The sequence below is a fragment of the Branchiostoma floridae genome, chromosome 16, assembly GCF_000003815.2.
Source record: "Branchiostoma floridae strain S238N-H82 chromosome 16, Bfl_VNyyK, whole genome shotgun sequence".
Lineage (NCBI taxonomy): Eukaryota > Metazoa > Chordata > Leptocardii > Amphioxiformes > Branchiostomatidae > Branchiostoma > Branchiostoma floridae.
In genome coordinates, this window is record NC_049994.1 from 42,147 (window position 1) to 56,564 (window position 14,418).

Sequence of the window (14,418 nt, forward strand, 5' to 3'; positions counted from 1 at the left end):
TTATGAAATTATGCTGCTAAAATTGAGGTATTCGTGGACTTTAACATTTCACTAGCATTTTTAGTGTGTGTGTGTGCATCTCTATGTGTGTGTGTGTGTGTGTGAATAAGATAACCCAAGGACGGCTGGATAGATCGGTTTAATACTTGATGTGTTGGTCGCGTGTGACAAACACTAGAAATGAATTAATTTTGGGTCCCCTGCAGTTCCAAAATTAAACGTCAGGGTCCTAATACCTGCACCACATTGTCCTGAGGTCGAAAGCTTTCTGCCACTTAAATATAAAGACCATATCATGCCCGTAACAGGACGTATATTGAAGAAACGGCCATGATAGAATACCCTCATCAATTTTGCAATTGTACACCACAGTTGCATAATTTGGATTTTATTTGAATTTCCATTATTTTTTAATATTTTTTAGGCATAAAGATAACTTAGGGAAAAATACTGATGTTCATGTTAAGAAATGACTTAATTTGCATAATCAATAAGGAACTTGATGATATTATTATTATCCATAACTGGACTTTGATAAATACAATACATGTAATTTATGATATATGTAACATATACAGATACCAAATATGCAAATAGTTACACAATCTATGCAAAATGGTAAACTGCTTAGTGCTCAATGTTGGGAATTTTATACTTGCGACATATTTAAGTTCGTCAATGATGAACATCACCATGCATAAGCTCTGTAAATGTAAAAGCCATTTGCATGAAATCTACAAAAGCTCTCTACAAAAGAGCTCACCTAACTCTATAGTTTCGTAAATTTTGTTGTTGTTGTTCATGATGTTTTTTTGCGCTTTCATTAAATTAGGCATCTGTAGAGAATATCATATACACTATGAAATTTACTTTCTGTAGCCTATTAAAAGTTTAATATTTCTAATAAATGAGAAAAAAATACCAATGTTACTATCAAACGATCTAAGATGCAAGCCCTAGAGTTATATGGTAAACAGCGTGACTTTTAGATTGAGTTTAGTACCAACCACCCTCTTTACATACACATTTGACATAATCTTCACAAGCCTATCTATTTGTTTTTAATGTACATGTAGATTACTATATTCTACACAGGTCCAAGTACAGATAATGACTGTCTATATGCATGTACATGTAAGGACTACAGTTATAATGGTAACTACTAGAGAGTATCTTCAACCAGATGTCTTACGTCTTAAGACGAAATTCTTGTATGCTGTACATTTTCCCTGTCACACTCGTGAATGTTGTTTCCTGTGTATCTCTTGTCAATGATCAGGGATGCCTAAGCATTTACACGAACCCTATGAGATTCGTACTGACATTATATGTTACACACGAATCACTATGCGAAAACACACGCACCTTATGAAAATCACACAAATCACTATGTGAAAACGTACAAACCTTATGTGATTCGCACAAATCACTTTGTGACACACACGAACCTAATGTGCGATTTGCACAAACCATATGCAAACGGCATAATGTCGGGCATAAGGTTCATGCAAATTGTACAATGTCTGTGTGTGTCACAGTGATTTGTGTTAATCACATAAGGTGCGTACGTTTTTGCATTGTGATTTGTGTGATTTTCATAAGTTTTGTGCATTTTTGCATAGTGACTCGTGCATATCACACAATGTGCAAACACATCTCATAGGGTTTGTCCAAATATAATTAGGTACCCCTGATGATAGAAAAGGTAAGAGATAGTCTATAATACTGCAGGGTGGTCACATAGATAAAATCCATTCATCTATTGTTGTTGTCCTGTATGGGTTCTCATATGTTGAGATAAGGTAGACCTTTGAGTTGTCCTATACCCACACTTCTCACACATGTAGGGTCTCTCACCGGTGTGTTTTCTTCGATGTTTGTCCAATGTGGACTTCTCTGCTGCAGAATAGTCACACTGGTCACACTTGTAGGGCCTTTCTCCCGTATGAGTTCTCAAATGTTTGGATAAGTGAGACTTTTGAGCTGTTCTATACCCACACTCTGTGCAAATGTAAGGTTTTTCACCCGAATGCTTCAGTAGATGTTGGTCCAAAGTATTTTTCTGTGCAGCAGAAAAGTCACACTGGTCACACTTGTAGGGTTTTTCTCCTGTATGGGTTCTCATATGTACGGATAAGTTTGACCTATAAGCTGTCCTGTATCCACACTCCCAGCACACGTATGGTTTCTCACTACTGTGTTTTGCCATATGTTTTTCCAAACCACGTTTCTGAGAGGCAGCATAGTCACACAGGTGACACTTGTATGGTCTGTATCCTGCATGGATCATCATGTGTCGGGATAAGGTTATACTATAAGCTGTTTTATATCCACACTCGCTACACGTGTGCAGTTTTTCACCTGTGTGTTTTGCCAAATGTTGGTTCAAGGCAGATTTTTGTGCTGCAGAATAGTCACACTGGCCGCACTTGTAGGGTTTTTCTTGCGTATGAATTCTCCTGTGCAAGGACAAGTTAGACTTGCGAGCTGTCCTGTATCCACACTCCCCACACGAAAAGGGTTTCTCTCCTGAATGGATCCTTATATGATCAGATAGGTTAGACTTTTTAGCTGTCATGTACCCACACTCCTTACAAATGTAAGGTTTTTCAACCATATTTTTGACCCCATGCCTTTCTATTTTGCCTTTGTATTCCAGCACCTTCGAGGTTGATGTGTTGTCAGGCTGGGGAAAGTACACATCGCACGTTTCCTGCTGCAGGCCCATGTCTGTTGTCTGGGTCTCCATGCTGCTAGTATTCTTCCTAGGATGCCCTTTGTGGTCCATCCCCTTCCCAGAATGGTCCGTCTCCTTCCCAGGATGCCCGGTACTCAGTTCCATAGTTGGGAAATCACTGCTAGACTCAATTTCTGATCCTACACCACGCGTTTTGTCCTTTAGAACGTCCATTTTCTTATCCTGCTGCCATCCTGTGTCTGTTGTCTGTGTCTTCTCCCAAGAATGTCCGGTGCCAAAGTAGTCGTAGATTTCCTGATCCTCACTGCAGCTGTATGTTTCCCGGCACTGAACATTCTCTTGTTCCTTCTCAGTGTCTCCTGTCTCCTCTTTGATTTGTGTCTCATTTGCAATTTGTTCCACATAAAGCTCTTTCACAGGATGCTCACATGTGAATTCTGCCATCTCTAAAACATAAAAATAGAAAATGTTACGGAATATCAGTTTCTTTCTTTCCTTCTTTTAGAACTAGGTCTCCACTAAAATGTTTGTAAGAAAATATTACGTTAAAGAAATATCAAATATTTGTAATTTTTTAGCAACTACAACTCAGTGGAGGTCATGTAGCATGTTTATTATTACTGTTTATTGTTTATGCAGGCGATGAATGGTGGAGAATCTTGAAATCATATAATTTGCATTACGATATTTGTTCAGTTGGCTTGAAATTGCGCCTTAAATACTGCATCGATGTGCGTCGGTTGCAGTTTCACGACCTCCACTGGGATTGAAATAAAAGTGGATTTTGAAGGGGAACAAGCAGACAAATTTTATTTAATTTTTACATAGTTTCTTGGTTGTATGTATACATATTCAACAGATTCATCTCCTGTTAATTAATTTTGTGCCCTGCTCTAAAGTTGTCAAACCTCTCAACTTTATGGACCTTAACCATGACAAGGACCATGTAGGCAAAAACATGCTATCCTACTATGTACCCGTGCAGAAGAAGAAGACGCCCCCCTCCCCACACACTAATATATCGCAAACACACCCCTTAAAATCTTAATTTACCACTAAGCAGGTCCAAACCAGGCACCATTAACGACAGTCAGAGGTCTTACCTGTATCTCTATACTGTTGAGGGTCTTCAAGACTTCTGTATTTCCGTAAAATTGCGTCAAGTGAGAGGAAATGATGCTGGAGACGATAACAAAATGGTGGACTTCAGCTCTTGCGGGTGAAAGGTGAAAGGTTACAAACCTGATACTCACAATGTGTCAATCAAGATCATCGCATAACGCTTTACTGTCTTAGTTTTGAACCTGGCAACAATGACATTTTACCTCGATGTTTACTTGTCATTTTGTATCATGCATCAAGCTTTTGGTATAAAGGATGATATACGCAGTTTTTCTTACTCAATTTACCTATAGAATTCGTAGCAATGCCACGACTATAAGCCGCCCGTATTATAATATCAGACACTTTTTGAAGCGGCATTATTTCAGAGTTAAGAGTTAAGACACATCATCTTGCTCTCTTAACCCTATTCAGACCGGGCTTTTTTGGTCATCCCTGGACCTTTGGCTTTTGAGGCCCTCCACTTCTAAGTCCTATAACTCTAAAACGACGTACCGTAGGGCCACCAAATTTTCAGGAAATGATTTCGACATAATATCTGACAAGTAGATGACGTTTGACGTTACGTTGACGTAAGATGACGTAATTATGACGTCATCAATTTGATTACATTGGCCAAACCCATGCAAAATGGGTATTCTCAGAAAACTTCAAGTTATGCTGCAAAAATGTAACAAGTACAGATAACAGAATAATAATGTTTATTACGACTTGCGTTGCCAATAGCAACATCAATGACGTCAATATGACGTCATAAAATGACGCCATGCACATCTAAGATACGAGTTGGGCTCCGCCATATTATATTTACCACCTTGAATTTTTTAAAATCCTTTTTTTGCAACAAATAATCACGAAGGGCAATGGAAATAGACTAAATTCATTCATTTAGATGGTTTTTGATGAAAAAATACCAGGTAGTTACAAATTTTAAGGGATAATTAGCTTGTTATTCTTGATCTGGCCATTCGGTCCGCCATCTTGGATTTTGGGCTGATGACGTCATCAAATTAGCATAATTTATGCATATGTAATTATGAAAGATATGCTGAATAATATAAGATTTTATTTATGTAACAAAATCGCAGTAATATAGCAAATAAATGTGAAAAACACATAGTTAAAACCCAAAATAGTGATTTTTGGCAAAACTGCCTGTCAACAAATGATTGCCATGGCAACAAGAAAAAATGGAAAGTTTGTCAAACTTCGTAAAATTGTTGCCAACAATATTTTAGGAAAACTCACTAAATTTGGTGGCTCTAGCGTAAGCCGTTCTGGCGTTATAGGACATCGAAGTGAGCGCGGGCCTCAAAAGCCCCCCCCCCGGTCTGAATAGGGTTAAAACGTATTTTTGTCACTTTTTTTTACCTTTTTGATAGCGACCTTTAAAAGTACTTTATGTAGTTTTTTTGCGTAATTTTTAGACAAAAACATATATTTGGGGTCCCTATACCCCTGGTAGTACAACCTAATGCCATGAAAGTTGGTAACAATTTCTGTGGCATATTCCCACAGCAATTATCAACACTTTATGCATACATCACTAAGTGATACGATATTTTTGGATTTCTGACCACGTATATACATTTTTGGCTCAAAACTGAACTTGGCTCATATGCCCTTGTATAAAATCCAAATGACCTGAAATTTCCGGGTATTAAGGCGAGCAGACCATCTACTCAAAGTACATTGTGTAAATTTTGGCCAAACATTACTTGAATTTCTCATCTAAAAATATGTCCATTCAAAGGATTGCATTAAATGGGGTAGGGCATTTTTTAACATTAATTTTTTTGAAAGGACTGATTACATAAAGGTCACCGCTTGGAGTGGGATTCTTTTGGACCGGTCTTTACATGCATATGGTGTGCAAAAAAAGAGATGGTTCTTGTAAGGGTGGGGAATGTTTCATATATCTTAAGACAGCAGAATGCAGAATTCCTTTTTAGTAAATGTATATTTGGACTGTTCATTGTTCATTGACATTGTTCATCCTTGCGCGGGGGAATGTTTTCAAAAATCCGTAAAGAATGGGAAATGTTGGCGTTTATGATACCTTTAAGCGTCTTGTTATTGCAAAAGTTATTTTGACAATTTTCAGTTGAAGAAAGGCAGCGTCTAGCAGAGCATGTAAGTCACTTTCGTAGTACGGATGGACAATTTTACGTGCACGGAAACGGGACGTAAAGTTGCAGAGGAGTAGATAAACGTTAAGTTTACGTTAGGTTTAAACATGTCAAATTTCGTGCTGTGAAAGATTTATACATTTAGCTTCTTGAAACACACGGTGTGATATAACGTAAGACAAGAGTGTTTTTTGGACGGTCATGGACTATAGATTAGTGTTTGCTCTTAAAATTTTTCTGTGATATTGCGAAAAAAACAGACTTAAAGTTGAGAAACGAAGAGTCATTATATAATCCAACAAAATCGCCTCCGAGTCTGTTGTTGTGCATACGGGCGTGTACACAGTAGTGGTTAATTAACACCAGTATCATGTGACCAGACTGGTTCGTCAACTTGTACTTAACAAAGGTAGGTCACGTAGAAGTCAGGAAATGTCAAAATAGGACACGTACTCCGAATATTCTGTGGATACGTTTAATGTTAACAGGTAAGAGCGTATACGTACAAACATGTTACATAGACGTCTTTATTGTTAGATACGAATGATAATTACTATGTTATCGTATTACAGACAATGTTTTGTAATACTATATTCAAGTATACATTGTATGCGGGCATCGCTATTGTCCTCTGAGGGTAATCATATGCATAAATGTGAAACATTGCGATACTTCAATCAATAACAGTTCATAACGCTTTAGTCTTTGTGGTCACTTAAATATAACATACTATTCCATGTTGCTCTTACAAATTTGTGTTTCATACAATAACATGTAAGTTAGTCAATCGCACGGAAAATTGTTTGACATTTTAAACATTGGAAGACTTCTGTCTGCCTTTAGCGTCCAAAATTTTTGTACTGGAATCTCGGGACCTCTTTAGACACACCGCCCTGGAAATCTGGCAGGACACCCGCGGGAAAGTCTAACCCGTAAAGATTGCAGTTTTCTTTTAACTGCACGATTTTGTATTGAACAATCTTTAACTTTTGTTTGCGTACCGCTTCTAAGTGATTAAAAATTCAAATATACGTGACTTGCATAAGAAATACAAGTCCCTGCCGTTGTTATTTCGCTGACACTTCCGGTAACTTCGACCGCAAAGTTGTCGATAAAAAGCACTTTAAAACCCTTTCAAAGCCAATTGTTTGATAGAAGGTCCCTTTCTTTCAGTGATGGCCTGCTAAATTAAGGCTATGCACCGAAATAATCGCCGACGCGTTTATACGCAGTTAAAGTTGTCGGGGACTCCCGCTGAGCCTACGGGCGTACACTTCGTAGAAGCCGCAGTTGAGAGGTCAGTCACGCCCAGTACAGGCTGTATTTGTGAGATCGTGCTATTCGATCAGCAACTCTTACTAGACTCTTACTATAGCTTCAGTGTTTACCAACCTGCAAAAAGTACACTACTACTGAGCATTGATATACTGAAACTAAAGCCCGTTTACTAAAGGTCATATTATGAAGGACAATCCTCGAAGAAGCCTAAAACTAATGCAACCAACTCACTAAAATTTAAAAAAAAAATGCAGCTAGTAGTTGTTCTCCATCCACAGAGTTTATTCATTAAGTGCTGCTTCCTTCAATAAAGGTTTATGGAGATTGAACAAAGACGAGTATATAATATATAGATAATATGATATGAGTAGTGCCATATCATTTTCCTTTCGCCGGTTCTATTACTTTATTGGTGTACGATATTGATAAACACGGAGCACAAGCACTGTAATCAAATATACAACTTGCCACACGTGTTTTTCATTCAATATTTGTAATTCGTTCACTTCTGCAGCTCGAGAGTGGTGACGTCACGAGATCAGACGGTACCGTTCTGACTGAGGGAACCAAACAAACACATTATGGCACGACAGTTCATGTTTCTTACACTTTCTTTGTGTTGTGTGGCAATATACATATCCATCAATTTCCTTTCGGGATTGAACGAGAAGTCGACGGTGGTAAAACCTGCGTTTGCTAATTTTCATATCACCCAAATGTAAGAAAGCTATGTTTGTTTTTTTCAACGAACTTCCGAATCAGTGCATGCCTGCTCTCAAACACTGCCTTGCCGACACAAAGCAGTGTCCAACACGTAACCCTTACAAATAAGAAAATTTCATTTTCCTCTTGAACAAGTCTGTTTATGGACAAGTCTGTTAATCACAGATCCAGCTCCTTGGGCATAATCTAAGTTGCGTTAACTTTGAGGGAGAGTTAACTTATTGGTTTGTAAAATATTACAACTAGACAAATTTGTGGGTACCGCTTACCGGTCACTTGAGGGGGGGGGGGGCTTTGCAGCTGAGCACGCCCCTTTCCATCTCTCCCTTTCGTGAGCCAGTGCTTGCGTGCTGGAACGGGGCAGTCTTGTCCATTCTGCAATGTTATTATCCCATTTCTTTCTCTGTCTGCTTGGTCTTCTGTGGATACCTGACGGCTTGTGCCCACTACATGCCTTCACTCTTGCCCCATTGTTTTCATTTGCTACAGGTTACTTCCCCCAAATACCGGAAACCTCTCCCCTGCACAAAACGATATATCAAAGTTGGTTCCAACAAGCCTTCCTACCTGTGGCCGTCCTGTCACCAACTTTGTATTCATCAAGGTAACTTGAGAGCAATGATAGAATTTGGGACTTAACAAATGCCTGTAGAACTAAGCCTGTATCAATGATGGTGGTGTAAGCTTGACATATTCAGATGGTTACAGAATAATTTAGATTTTTTTTTTTTTTCTATTTTAAGAATCTCGTATTGACTGCAATGATAATATAAAAATCAGGCTTTTGATGTTGTGAATGAACAGTTGTAACGATGTCTTGGATTTAGAAATGTCCGCATTTCTTTGGTTTGTGGGTGCCCTATGTTAAGATTTAACTGAGATTATATCCTTACCATTGTTTGTCCCCTTGGACGTAGCGAAACAAGTACGCAGCAGTCCTTTATGGAGATATAATCCAGTCTGCAATTTATTTTAGCTTTCAATTAAAATTAATCAAAGTAGTTCATGATCATCCGATAACTATATATTTTCGCACATGCAGAGCTAGAGACCAATGTGTGATGCATATTGGGAACGGTGGCCTTATGATTGTTAACATAATGCTACGTAGCTGGACTGTTTGCTGAAGCAAGAATAGAATTATATTTCTTGGATTCAGAAAAAAAATGATGTTTTTTCTCTCCTCTAATCTGAGTTTCTTAAAGGGTGCTGTGTACATGCAAAGTTATAATCACAAATGATTAGTTTTCAGGACATTCATTTGAGGCTTCTTTCTTCCCAACATTTATTTATTTTTCTCTCGTCTTTGGGTGAGACCGGGAACCTTTTTATTGAACGTAGTTGATCCCGAGTTTCGTTTCTTACTTTGCTATATAGTAATCTCTCATTTGATGCTGATAATAAAGAACATCTCATTTTATACTTCAACCATTTCTGTACCAAACTTCTAATCACGGCGGTCGGTTGCTAGGGTATTCTTTCCCGTTGCTATGCGAGTTCGACAGAGTATCGGGTTACAAGAGGCCTACTATTTGCTAACCGTAAAATATTTCAAATTAAACAAGATGTTATGACAAGGAAAATGTTTTCAAAATAAGATTAAATTCGAAATTTTAGATAGTTTGAATCTTCCTGTTTGAATTGAGATATTTGTTTTGTTTCGATTTTGCTACCAAAGACGGTTATTTTCTGTTTCAAGGAAGGCCTTCAATTTGACCATACTCTTGATAAGATGGGCCGCAAGTGCCATGGCAAATTCTCGATTTTTACATTTTTCGTCATCTGAGAGGCAAATAAAACTTTCTGTTTTTGGGATTTTTTAATTTCTAATTTTAAGCAAAGTTACAGTCAAAAATATGCGTAAAAATGCCATTTTTCGCACTTAATTACCAATAATTCAAAATCTAAGGCATTTTTTAAAAATCCCAAAAACAGAAATCTCGGGAAAACCGTTGCGGTCATTTTGAGCCGTCAATGAGTTATGTTGGACTCTTCTTGGTGGAGATCTTAAACAATGTTTACACGCATGTCATACCGCACGGAGAGCGGGAGGGTGTAGTTGATACCGGTGTAAACAACACTTATGATATTCAAGGTCACCAACAAAAACGCCAGTAGCTTCGTTACATATTACAGGTCCCAAACAAAGTGAAAGCATAGGTGTACTATCCAGAAAATTGTTTATATTGGTTAAAAAGTATATTTTTCGCCTGATTCAAGTTAGTTGGGGGGAAAATGCCAGAATGCACGGTTTTACCTGCAATGACCGCAGATGACCTAAATAGAACACGGGTTCGGTTCGAATTACGTCAGATGGAACCTCGTAGAAGAGGGTTCGAATTCGGCTAGACATGGGAGATTTTGAGCCCGTATTTGACCACCGTGAATAACACATTTGTTTCTATCCAGGTCCATAAGACAGCTTCGGGCTCCACGTTTATGGTCCTGGCGAGGTTCGGCCGGAACCACGGGATGACTATCTGCTATCCCAAACGTCTTGAGAAGGCAGAACACATTTAGCTATCATACCCAAGGTAATATAAGGTCTGTTTTAATACAAGTGTCATGTACTAACGACAAAAAATTGCATGGAAATATTTTCACTCAATCCGATACAGTAAAGCAATTGCCATGCTGCTAATTCGTGCCAAAACATATTGTCTCTTCTACCACCTGTAATTTCTAACACAAAAATTGGACTCACCCGATTTTCGACAGCACAGCATCAGTCTTGGTCGAGGAATAAACAATCAACTACTGTCGTGACGTTATGCACATAGAACACGTGACTCAGTGAGGAGTAGATCAAAGGTTGCAGGATGTCCATGGCGCCCACCGTCTGTATTCAGGGATGGTTGTAAAGCTCTGATTTAGATGGCTTCTTTCATCCCTCTAGTGCAAAAAGTCAAGTCAAAAAGTCTGGTTCTGTATCATCATCAGAGTTTTGCAACCATCCTAATCTCCAAGCAGATCCTATGGTAGCATTAGATAATTTCAAAAGCCGGCAGAGGAGTGAAGCAAGCAAATGTAACCTCTTGGCTAACTATCTCCTGGCCAGTTCGGTACTATCTTATGCCATTTTAGGATCTGCTTGGAGATTAACCACCCATCATGGATGAAGGAGGAAAAACATCAGGAAAAACTATGTATCTAACTTGTACCTGTGGTTGAAACAAAATTAAATGTCGTAGACTGAAACCAACTCATCGAAATATGTCTTACAGTGGAGAACTGACGAAGAATGACTGCAGACCGGCTCCTGGAAGGAACTACACCCTCATCATACACCATTCAGTCATGAACAAGCCAGCCATGGACCGAGTCATGGAACCCGGCACCAAGTATATCGGCATCTTTCGGGAGCCTCTCAATCATTTCCGGTCTATCTTCTTTTGGAAGAATACAATTGCCCTCCGTACGCGTAACGAAAATCCACTTGGGGCGTTTCTTAATACAAATGAGGATCGGAATCATGAGCTTGGAGAAAATCAACCATGTTCGAAACATCGAAATTTTCAAGCATACACCATGGGGTTTCCGAAAAGGCTGATGACCAGCAAAAATAAAAGCCGAATATACGAAGAAATTAGGTGGGTTTTATTTATCCTTTTCTGACTTTTCTCTATATTTTATTCTTTTTAACTTATTGCATGAATGCTCATGATTCACCTTTCTCCTGGTCGGTAGACACACATTACTTGTAACATACTCAGTTTTGAAAAATAATAATGTCATTTGATAAAAACTTATATCGATCAGAACCGTGTCAGTATTGAGGAAACGATGTTAAGTCTGTCATATCTGTCAATGTGACATAGGCATGTCCAGGTCAGTCCGAGAGGAAAACGTAATTAACAAATCAGTATAGAATAGAAACTTTCGTTTGGTTTACTGCAGACTCCAGACGAAATTTTACAAGCTACGTAATATTGGATTGAAAAGCATACGTGAATATTTAAGCATGTTTCTGGATATATCTAATCGCGTGTTTCAGTATCTTGTCTAAAACGAAAGCAACTTTACTGCAATGTTTACCATTGCGCTGTAAGAGCTGTTAAATTAAAATATTGCTAAGGAAATTGATGCGAGTCTCTTGATATCTATTGTTTTTAAAGATAAGTTACCAAGAGACAAACGTTAAACAGCTATATATGAGAAAAACAACAAACTATTTTCTGCACAGGACCGTTGCGGGTTGGTACTCGGTGGTCCTGATAACAGAGTACTGGGAGGAGTCCTTAGTTCTGCTGAGAAGGAATTTTTGCTGGACACTTAACGACATTCTACACACAACAGAAAGAGTTCATGCCCTTAATACAAGTAAAGAACACGCCCCTCTTACTATAAAACAGAAAGAAAACCACAGGAAAATGAGCAATATCGATTATATGATGTACGACTACTTGAATAAGACATTTTGGCAACGTGTAACAGGGGAAGGACCGGAGTTTTGGGAAGAGGTCACGTATTATAAGACCCTGAACAGTGAGGTAAACAAACATTGTAACTCAGAAGGTGGTAAACGAATCTTTCCTGCTGGTAAATGGAGCCAGGAATATATGATTGATTCAACCTTCTGTGAAGAACTGAAATGGGGGGAGCTGCAATGGGTGAACGCTTGTTGGGGTGTGGTTGAAAGACAAAACAAAGAGACGAAACAGATCTTGAAGGAACTCATTATGACGTAAAATGACGTAATTATGACGTCATTAATTGGTATTTTTGGCTAAAACAGGCAATTTCCATAATACCTAAATATCTCACTCAAAAAGTTACCAATAAAGGTTTCTTATTAATATTTAAGTGTTATAAGACTTCTGTTGTCAAAAGCCGACGCAACGACGTCAAAATGACGTCATAGAATGACGTCATCTGTAGTTTAGCTCTCCGCCATCTTGGATTATCAACGTTAAATTTTTCAAGATAAATTTTTTCAACATATAACGCTAAAACCCCGTGGAAATGGATTAAAAACGTTCACATGAATGTTTTCTGTAAGAAAATACCACATAGTAATGACATCTGAGTGAAAATAAGCTTGTTATACTTTAAATCATGATATTGTCGGCCATCTTTGATTTTGACCAATTACGTCATCTCATTAGCATAATTTATGAACATTTAATTATAAATGTGTAACTAAGATGTGTTAGATATTAAAGATATATGAAAAGAAGTTTAGTTTAGCAAGAAAATCTTAAAATCCCATTGTTTAAACCAAAATGAGTGATTTTTGAAAAATTTGTGTTTCAGAAACCCGTTTCCATGGCAACACGAAAAATCATAAACATACCCTTTTTTTCAAATTGTTGCTAACAATATTTTAGGAAAACTCACCAAGTTTGGTTGTTCTAACACAAGCCGTTTGGGAGTTGTAGTAGGTCAAAGTTGGCGCGGGCACTTTTAGCCCCCCCCCCCCCAGTCTGGATAGGGTTAAGTAATTTAGACATATACACATAATGTAGGTAAAGTGTTATTAGTGTAGAGCATTTGCGCATCTGTCTATGTGTAAAACACTGCTTGGTTACGGGAGAGAGGCCTATTTTGATCTATGTTTTATGTGTGATTTTGTAAATAGCTCATTTATTTTTTGTGAAATTCGTTTTAACCCTATTCAGACCGAGGGGGGGGGGCTTTTGAGGTCCGCGCTAACTTCGATGTCCTGTAACGCCAGAACGGCTTACGCTAGACCCACCAAATTTGATGAGTTTTCCTAAAATATTGTTGGCAACAAGTTTAGGAAGTTTGAAAAATTTTCCATTTTTTCGTGTTGCCATGGCAACCGTTTGTTGACAGGCAGTTTTGCCAAAAATCACTATTTTTGGTTCTAACAATGTATTTTTCACATTTATTTGCTATATTACTGCTATTTTGTTACATAAATAAAATGTTATATTATTTAGCATATCTTTCATAATTATATATGCATAAATTATGCTAATTTAATGACGTCATCAGCCCAAAATCCAAGATGGCGGACCGTATGTCCAGATCAAGAATAATAAGCTAATTATCCCTTAAAATTTGTAGCCACCTGGTATTTTTCATCAAAAACCATCTAAATGAATGAATCTAGTCTATTTCCATTGCCCTTTGTGGTTAGTTGTTGCAAAAAAAGTATTTTTAAAAATTCAAGGTGGTCGATATAATATGGCGGAGCCCAACTCGTATCTAAGATGTGCATGACGTCATTTTATGACGTCATTTTGACGTCATTGATGTTGCTATTGGCAACGCAAGTCGTAATAAACATTATTATTCTGTTATCTGCACTTGTTGTTACATTTTTGTAGCATAACTTGAAGTTTTCTGAGAATACCTTTTTTTCATGGGTCTGGCCAATATAATCAAATTGATGACGTCATAATTACGTCATCTTACGTCAGCGTAACGTCAAACGTCAAATACACGTCAGATATTATGTCGACATTATGTCCTAAAAATTTGGTGGCCCTACGGCACGTCGTT

The 14,418-nt window shown here is 37.9% G+C and overlaps 1 protein-coding gene across 1 annotated transcript; it reads right to left on the reverse strand.

The window, feature by feature from the left end:
- Nucleotides 1–1,759: 1,759 nt before the first annotated feature.
- LOC118403412 (zinc finger protein 37A-like) lies at nucleotides 1,760–2,842 on the reverse strand. Its single transcript, XM_035802124.1, has 3 exons — nucleotides 2,647–2,842; nucleotides 2,145–2,277; nucleotides 1,760–1,952 (listed from the first exon to the last, which is right to left on the reverse strand). Exons 1-3 carry the CDS (start codon nucleotides 2,840–2,842, stop codon nucleotides 1,760–1,762), a joined length of 522 nt encoding a protein of 173 aa, XP_035658017.1.
- Between the last annotated feature and the right edge of the window lie 11,576 nt (nucleotides 2,843–14,418).